Source organism: Trichophyton verrucosum (genome assembly GCF_000151505.1).
Source record: "Trichophyton verrucosum HKI 0517 chromosome Unknown contig00702_1.f1.exp, whole genome shotgun sequence".
In the NCBI taxonomy this organism is placed as follows: domain Eukaryota; kingdom Fungi; phylum Ascomycota; class Eurotiomycetes; order Onygenales; family Arthrodermataceae; genus Trichophyton; species Trichophyton verrucosum.
This window is the reverse complement of record NW_003315273.1, coordinates 107,265-115,588: the sequence shown is the minus strand read 5'-3', so window position 1 is coordinate 115,588 and position 8,324 is coordinate 107,265. Positions and strand designations below refer to the sequence as shown.

Genomic DNA, 8,324 nt, shown 5'->3' with positions numbered 1-8,324 from the left:
AAAAGTCGAAGTATAGACGTAGCTGGAGCTCGCGCTGGTGGCAGGACGGTCCCCGTAGACTGGTCGAGATATGCTCCGTCCCAGCAGAACAGGCAGCATGGGGGAGCAGCCCGTCACCAGCCAGGCGGTCCCCAACAGCAAACGGCCCGCACGATTAGAAGGGGAATAAGTTGACCTGTCGCATTCGCAGACAACCCTCCCCCCCGGCCGTCCACTGGTCAAGCCATGCTGAGCTAGTTACATGCGTAAGTGGTATGTATACACATGCAGTACGGGAGGGAGTGTGAGATACCACATCTTCGACACACTCACATCCTGACATGCGCCGGCGTGGGGAAGCGGGCATCGTTTGAACAAGCCCAATATTTCGGCTTATCCATGCTGCTGCTGCAGGCTGGCCTGGTCGCCCATCCGTCGTCGCTTTCGTCTCCTCTGCTGCTGCTTGTTCCCCGTCCCTTTTCCCTTATTCTTCCTCTCCTCCCTCCCTTTCTCTTCTTCCTCTCTTCCTCTGCTCCATCCAGCCGCGTCCTCCTCGCCCTGCCCCGTCATGTCCACTCCTTGCCCTAGCCATGCCAAGTCGGATCACAGCAGGAGATATTGCATTCTCGAGCGGCCCTAGAAGCAGAGTTAGAAGCAAGATAGTGATGGGCGTGGCTTGTTGGTGACGAACCGCGCTTTTCTGAGGATCTGATACGGAGCGTCCGTCCGCTGGGCCGTCCGGGGGTTCTCAAAACAGCTAGGAGGGCGTTGAGGGAGCATCCACGAGCGTTGTGAAGCACCATCTCGCAGCTGCACAGTCGAAGTCGCAGCCGAAGCCGTGGATATTCTGTTTGGTGCGGTCGAGAGAGCAGAGTCGAAGACGAAGTGACGTTGAAATTGAGTCGAGATGGACGAGCCCGAGTACAAAAACAGCACCACCACCACTGCCAACACCACCAACACCACCACCACCACAGGCAGCCCGAAGCCTAAGCGGACGGCCAGCGGCCAGATGAAGCGCGTATCGCGAGCCTGCTACAACTGCCGCCGCCGCAAGTCGAAGTGCGACCTGTAAGTCCTCTCTGCCTGCTATTCGAGATGTCTGGATAAAGTCTCTGACGGCTGCCATAGGGACAGCAACGGCCGGCCGGGCCAGCCGCCCTGCAAACGGTGCCACAACGAGAACCTCAAGTGCGAGCTGGGCACGTCGAACCGCGGCGGGAAGCGCATCAGGAACACCATCAAGGCCTCAGCGGGCGCATTGGGGGCTTCGTCTGCGGTGCCGCCGCCTGCGCGGCCGCCCGAGACGTCCATCAGCCCTCAGAGCACGGAGAACTACAACCAGAGCAGATACATTAGCCCCTACAACGAGCACGACCGCTACGGTCCGTCGGAAGGGCACCGAGACACCTCAATGGACGACGACGATGACGAGGACTCGACAGGCGAGAGCGCAATCGGGTCGGGTGCGTTGCGGAATCCCTCTGACGCCTGGCAGCGGCTCACCAACGTAGCCAAAAGGGGCACCGACGCTCCCCGGCCTGAAGGTGGCAGCGGTGGGAGGGCGAATACCAACGGAGCCGGCGCGAGAAAGGGGATATTCGCCTACCGCCTGGTCGAGAACGAGGTGTTGACCCATGGCCTGGTCATGCAACTCATCACCCGCTATGCAGACAACTACCACTGCTATTTCCCCCTGGTGCCGCGCAAGTACTTCAACTCGGCCTGCCTCGACCAGTTTGCAGAGGAGAAGCACCTCCTTACCGCGGTGCTCACTGTGGCTTCTAAGGATCTCACCAGCATGCCCCATGTTCACCAGGGCTGTTCAAAGTACATGCTCGAGCTAATATCGGGCATCGCTGCTGGTGCTGACTGCGACGTGGAGGCGGTCGAGGCCCTCCTGATACTGGCCGAGTGGGAACCGCAGGGCCTCCGTCCTTCCATCGAGCCCGTCGGACGTGGAGAGGAGGATCGTGCAGCCTGGATGCATGTCGGAATTGCTCTGAGATCGGGCTACTTCCTGGGCTTGGACAAGACCTCCTTCCGCAACGACGCTGCCACGGGAGACACTCAGGCCGACAACCGCAAACGACTGGCCTGGGCGAGCTGTTATGTATCTGACAGGCTGATATCGGTACGTATCGGACGAGCATTCTGGTCTCGAGGCCCCGGGCCAATGACTGGTCTGGTCAGCCATGATTTCCCGTCTCTGCAGCCTCAATCGCCCCATGACGAGGACTATTCAAAAATATTCCAAGCCATTCTCGATCTCACGCAGTTGTACGGCAACGTCCACGATGTGCTGTACTCGGGCATGCGGACAAGCAGGAATATGATGCTCATGGGAGACTACGTAAAGTACATTGACGATTTCCGAGTTGCTGTATCAAGATGGTATCGTCTATGGGGCAAGATGCCATGTAAGTCTTTTTCCTTGCATTCAATATCGTCTTATGAATGATGTATACGAGATGCTAAACCGTACTTAGGTGCCTCAAATCTCAATGTGATGCTCCAGATGTCCTACGAGTACCTGAAACTCTACATCAACGCCTTTGCTTTCCAGGCTGCCATCTCCCAGGCTCTGCACAAGCCAAAGGGCGATGACTCCGTCAGTCAACGTGACCATTTACGGGCTGCATTCAGTAACGTTGCGTCTATGCAGGATTCACGGTTTATCTATGAATCAGTGGAGGCGGCCAAGTCCTATTTGACCATATTAACCAATTACGTTGATCCAGAGAGACATCTACATTTCATGCCCCTGAGATTCTACCTGTAAGTTCATCTTCGGATAACTTGAGCCTAGCAGTTAATAAGAAACCAAATTGATAATCCTCGCCCATGCAGGTACGGCATCTACGCGGCCGTCTTTTTATACAAGGTTGGATATCTTTCCTATCAAGGCTGCTTGCTCCATCTACCACTATCAGGCTAACAACACCCTTCGCCAGGCACGCTCATTCGGTGTCCTCAACCAGACAGAAGAGGCAACCGTCCAGAAGATGATCGACGAGACAATAGATCGGCTACGCAGAGCTAGTGCCAGTAACGACGACGTTGGCTACCGCTATGCCCGTCTCCTGGAGCTGCTCTGGAAATCAAAGAACTCGGTCTCCAACCCTTCCATTTCTGCGATCACTAACGGCATTAGCAGCAGTAACAACAACACCGGCAGCAGTGCGAGCAACAACCACAGCCGCAGCAACAACACCAACAATAACGGCAGCAGCAGCAGCAATAATAATAATAATAATAACAGCAATTCCATCTTCGCCAACACCAACACCGCCGCCAGCCCGAACGCCGTAAACAGCAATAGCAGCAGCAACAACAGCAACAACAACAACAATAGCACCGGCATGAATGTCATGCATGAATCCCAGCCGTCCAACGGAATGCAACATGAAGTCCCGGTGACCTGTCTCCCGGAACCGACTTACATGCAGTTTAGTCCAGCGAATGACTTTTCATGGCTCGATCTGGGAGCTGTTGGCGATTTTGTATCAGGCGATTTGGTGCCAGCTGCTCCGCTACTGGGGTTAGACTCCTTTCATACCCTAGACACGGGGTATCAAGCTGAGAATCATGATCATGGACAGCAGGCTTGGCCACCTGGTGGTTCAGAAATGAGTGATGTGCTCCTTTTCTAGTTACCTTTCCTTCTGACAAACAACACCAACAACACCAACAACACCAACTCTACTCACCAATCCTCCCTCGAATCCGATCCATTGCCGAAAAACCAAACTCCCCCTCTCCCTCCGTACAACCTCCTTCCTCCGTGAATGGTATTTATCCGATTGTTTTGTATACGCTTTGAATATTTTTTCCCTTCTGGCACGATCGACCGTCATTCACCCATGCATTGAAAAAGAGACGGAGTTCGTTTAGTCCCCCTCTTATTACTATTATTATTATTACTTTTCATGTTCTCCCGTTCGCCTCTGATCCCCTGCTGCTTCTCCTCATGTGGGGTGAGAGCGACAGCCTGGGAGATACCGGGAGTTTTAGCCGGAGATTTAACCGATGCCCCCTGTCATCCCGCGCGCCGAAAATATAAACCAGTATCAATCTATGGAGCCAACCCGTTTTGTTTGTTGCTGGATATGCATTCCTACAGGCAGTGACGAAAGAACATAACCAACATGGCTGCATTGAATGATATTGAAGGACGACTTGCTTTGGTCACCGGCGCCTCAAGTGGGTAAGTCGGCATTTTTCATCCACATTAATCATGCTACTGGCAAGGTATTAATGCTATCCGCTCAGAATCGGCGCAGCTTGTGCCCGCAGGCTCGCCAGCCGGAGTGTCCATCTTGCATTAACCTATGCGAAAAATTCGGACGGCATGAATGCTGTTGTCAGGGACATCAAAGAACTACCGTCGTCATCCAATCTCCACATATCTGTCCACCAAGTTGATGTCGGACAAGCCGAGCAGATCAACCGGCTATTCGTCGAGATCCCGGCGGAACATGGTGGCCGTTTGCCCGATATCCTTGTGTCCAACGCGGGATACGGGGTAAAGATACCTCAGATATGGGATATCTCGTTAGAGGAGTTTGACCATACTATCAACGTGAACCTACGAGCATCATTCATCCTTGTCAAGGGCGTGGTTGAGAATATGAAGGCGCAGAAATGGGGTCGGATCGTGTTCATGTCTTCCATTTCAGCCCATGGAGGAGGCGTTAATGGGTGCCGTATGTGGATCTTCTCTATCGTTTTTTGCATCAACTATTGCTAATAGTGTTTTATGCACGATAGACTACGCTGCTTCTAAGGGGGGCATGACGGGCATGATGAAGAACCTGGCAACTCGTCTGGCACAGTTCAATATAAGCGTGAATGACGTCGCTCCGGCCATGATTGGAGAGACCGGAATGATCCCTGATGCTCGAGCAATCCCAGAGTTCGCTGGCAATATTCCACTAGGCCGACTAGGTACGCCAGATGAGGTTGCCAGTGTTGTCGAAATGTGCGTGACGACCGGGTATTTGACTGGGCAGAGCATCCTCCTGGCTGGAGGACTGAAGTAGGCCTCCATGTCTTCCTGTCTCCCTCTGTTTTTGTATCTGTTTATTTGTTTGTTTCCGCCGCTGTTTGTTGCCTTTGACCGTTCCTGCGCTATCTCCGCCATTTTTTTTTTTTTTTTCGACTAGTATAATAGTCGCTAGCTCTGTATTTCTATTGTGATTTTAGATTCTTGTTATAAATGCTAGATATACCGGGGGAGCTAGTTGTTTGTTGCCTTGGTTGTTGTGTATCATTTTAACTCAAGAAGCTACTCCCTCCCCCGCCGATAACAACAACCTTCACCACTGTCTTACCATCATCATCTCTGTCAGAGGCAGCAAGTCTAAATGCCTTCTGTCCGTCATCCTCACCCAGCTCGACCGTATGCGTAGCGACTTTGTCCGCTACCTGGCCAAAAACTGGGGAGGAAGCCAGCTGAATGGCAGCCGGGTAGCAACGTCCATTATACCGGAAGACACCTATCAGATCAACCTCTCTCAGAGCCGAGGCAGACATTGGAATGGATGGAAGGCTGGGGCCACCCATTCCAATTTGTACCACCACGCCACCAGCCGAGGAAGCATAGATGCCGGCTCGTACACAAGCCGGTGCACCCGTACACTCGAACACGCGGGAGAAGCCGTGGCCAAAGCCAAACCTCCGTAGTAGAGTAGCTGCCAGGTCCTTTGCAGCCTGGTCTTCTTCCTGTGCAGACGTAGCAGTGGAACCGGGGGGATCAAGAACGCATGTCTTGATGCAGCCAAACGGGAGCGAGGAAGCAATGTCCAGTCTTGCCTGATTGATATCTGCCAGAACGATAGTCGTAAAATGCTGCGTGATAGCCAGAGCTGATGCAAGAAGCAAGCCAATGGCACCGGCTCCGAATATCAGCACTGCAGTTTCGCTGTCTGGGGCGGCGCCACCATTCGCAGCCGCGACGGACTTAGCAAGTGCTACGTCTGCTGCTGTTGGTGGGTTGGAGCGATTAATCGCATGCAGACAGACAGCAAGGGGTTCGAGCAGAGCTCCCTGCACATCCGAGATGGAGGAAGGTAAACGATGGCACATAGCGGCCGGGTGGTTGGTGACGTCCATTAGCGTCCCGTCCAGATGGGGGAATACGGCCGCTGAGCTGCGGAATCTCAGGGAGCGACAGATGTTGTATCGGCCCAGGCGGCAATGGAGACACTTTCGACACGGTAGGCCTACCTCGAGGGCGACACGGTCCCCTATCCTGAAACTGTCCGCTGATGATCCAACGGCCACTACTTCGCCGACAGACTCATGTCCGAGAACCAGGGGCTGGCGAAGGACGAAGCTCCCATTCCTGCCGTGGTGATAGTAGTGCAGGTCTGAGCCGCAGAGGCCGGTGGCTCGGACGGCGATCTGGACTTCGTCTGCTGCTGGAGGAGCTATTGGACGAGTTTCCTTTGATCAGTGAGGCATGTCAGAAGAGAAAACGATAACTGCCTAGCGTACGGGGTGTTTAGATGAATTGGTTACGGACCAGCCGAAGATCCTGAGCACCGTGGAGCACCAGGGCCCTGCACGCCATGCTGGCTCTCTGCCTTCTGGGGGCGCTGCCAGACAGGCAGGATGTATGTATGCAAGAATACCAGAGTAATTGGCCTGCCTGGGGGCGGTGGAGGGATGCGTGACGGTAATATAAATGGCCAACTTCCCAGGCGTCAGCTTCTTTGTGAGAGATTATTAAGGACAGGGATGTTCCCTGGTCGGCCGTTGGAGTCGAACGAGCGAGATATAAATATACCGACTTTATATCAATCGCCGAACTGCCGGGAGTCGCCCCCTAACTAACTAGTTAACTAGCTAGCTAGCCCGCTAACCAGCAAACAGAGCTGCGCTTCAGCAAACTGACTACATCCCATTCTATCCCGCTGCATGACCGCTTGCATATCGGGCCTGCTAGCCGGGGCAGTCATCGAGCTGGTTCCGTTCTGTCTGCATCAAGCTATCCAAAATGGGCTTGATACCGTATGGTCCGTTGCCGACAGAGTTCTGGAATATCCGAGAGTAGTATCCAGCTATATCTGGAGCATCCTGGACGGCCAGATGGAAGCCCGCTGAGGCGTTCATTTCGCCGTCATCGTCGTCGTCGTCGTCGCCTCCAGCCTGAGTTTGCCCGGCGGTCTCTCTGTCTATTATGATGGCGTGCATGTATGCTTGTACGTTTGTACGTAACGACGCTCCTTGTCCTCCGGGCGTGAGATGCTGTGCAACAATCGGCGTCAATATGCAAAAAAGCAACGAGAGGCGAAACCAGGACCCGAGTCGGCCAGGTCCTTCGCTCGCTCGCTATGCCTGGAGGCTGTCGTATACGGGAAGCAGATAGTAACTAACTAGCTCTGTCTGTGTGTGTGTGTGTGCGTGTGTGTGTGTACATGTATACGGAGTACGCGTTCTGGCATGGGGTTCAGCCCTTGGGGTCTTGTGATAGATACCGGTTATCCAGACCGCCGCTCACAGATCGCTGCAATGCTATGACTAGCGAAGTAAGGCCCAGGGCGTCGTGTGAGGCTGGCCATCAGCTAGTTATCCCTTCGATATAACACACGGAGTATCGCCGATGGTCGTAATAAGTCCCAATATCAACCGCGCAACCAGCCAGCGGGCGGCGGCTTTCGAGGCCAGCTCCCCCCAGCCGACTGTACGACGTGTGTCATGCATGGAACGAGAACAGAATGCCTTGCATGCTTGTGATTCTGGTCGTCCTAGTCCTGCCATGGCTGGCTGTCCGCCCGTCTCGAAAGCTCACGATGGTGCCGGCCGGTGCTTACAGCCTGCTCCGCCGTGCCACCCTCCAAACGGCGGCCATGTAATAATTTATGGAGCCTGCTGTCTGTGGATATTATCTGCTGCCGTGTAATTGGAAGGGATCATTAACCGCATCATCCCGCTCGAGCTGGAGTCGGGTCCCTTTTTGCTATCCCGCGCTGAAAGGGGGGGGGGAGGGGGGGGATGGTTGAGCTGATATGCCGGCCGTCGCTGGCTCGCTCGCCTCCTGCTTCCCCTGACGCGCTTCATGCGGCTCTCGGCTATCCGTTGACGGGCTTAAATAGACAGTCTCCCGGCTTTTGTTTCTGGTTCATAAGGTACAACGGAAGAGGCCGTGAAGTTGGAGTATCTGGGACGTTGAAAAAGAAAAAAGGGACCGTCAGCGACGCTTATCTTAACCAAACGAATAGCCCGTCGATGATATAAAGTCCGCCTTTGACGGCGACACCCGCAGAGACTAAGAAGCAGAAGATAAAGACGGCGAAGCATAAGACGACGAAGAAGAAGGCCGATATCTGCAGGCAAGTTGT

At 54.1% G+C, this 8,324-nt stretch overlaps 6 protein-coding genes across 6 annotated transcripts; 2 read left to right on the top strand and 4 right to left on the bottom strand.

The window, feature by feature from the left end:
* Positions 1 to 372: 372 nt before the first annotated feature.
* On the bottom strand, positions 373 to 549 carry TRV_06446 (uncharacterized protein; the record flags this gene model as incomplete). Its single annotated transcript, XM_003019526.1, has 1 exon — positions 373 to 549. The coding sequence occupies one exon, from the start codon at positions 547 to 549 to the stop codon at positions 373 to 375; it is 177 nt and encodes a 58-aa protein (XP_003019572.1).
* Positions 550 to 886: 337 nt separating this feature from the next.
* TRV_06445 (uncharacterized protein) lies at positions 887 to 2,761 on the top strand (the record flags this gene model as incomplete). Its single annotated transcript, XM_003019525.1, has 3 exons — positions 887 to 1,050; positions 1,213 to 2,399; positions 2,469 to 2,761. 3 exons carry the CDS (start codon positions 887 to 889, stop codon positions 2,759 to 2,761), a joined length of 1,644 nt encoding a protein of 547 aa, XP_003019571.1.
* A 319-nt stretch (positions 2,762 to 3,080) lies between these two features.
* On the bottom strand, positions 3,081 to 3,386 carry TRV_06444 (uncharacterized protein; the record flags this gene model as incomplete). The annotated part of the gene is made up of 1 exon (XM_003019524.1): positions 3,081 to 3,386. One exon carries the CDS (start codon positions 3,384 to 3,386, stop codon positions 3,081 to 3,083), a length of 306 nt encoding a protein of 101 aa, XP_003019570.1.
* Positions 3,387 to 4,127: 741 nt separating this feature from the next.
* TRV_06443 (uncharacterized protein) lies at positions 4,128 to 5,021 on the top strand (the record flags this gene model as incomplete). The annotated part of the gene is made up of 3 exons (XM_003019523.1): positions 4,128 to 4,186; positions 4,276 to 4,685; positions 4,750 to 5,021. 3 exons carry the CDS (start codon positions 4,128 to 4,130, stop codon positions 5,019 to 5,021), a joined length of 741 nt encoding a protein of 246 aa, XP_003019569.1.
* Positions 5,022 to 5,253: 232 nt separating this feature from the next.
* Positions 5,254 to 6,093, bottom strand: TRV_06442 (alcohol dehydrogenase, zinc-containing; the record flags this gene model as incomplete). The annotated part of the gene is made up of 1 exon (XM_003019522.1): positions 5,254 to 6,093. The coding sequence occupies one exon, from the start codon at positions 6,091 to 6,093 to the stop codon at positions 5,254 to 5,256; it is 840 nt and encodes a 279-aa protein (XP_003019568.1).
* An 831-nt stretch (positions 6,094 to 6,924) lies between these two features.
* Positions 6,925 to 7,176, bottom strand: TRV_06441 (uncharacterized protein; the record flags this gene model as incomplete). Its single annotated transcript, XM_003019521.1, has 1 exon — positions 6,925 to 7,176. The coding sequence occupies one exon, from the start codon at positions 7,174 to 7,176 to the stop codon at positions 6,925 to 6,927; it is 252 nt and encodes an 83-aa protein (XP_003019567.1).
* Positions 7,177 to 8,324: the final 1,148 nt, after the last annotated feature.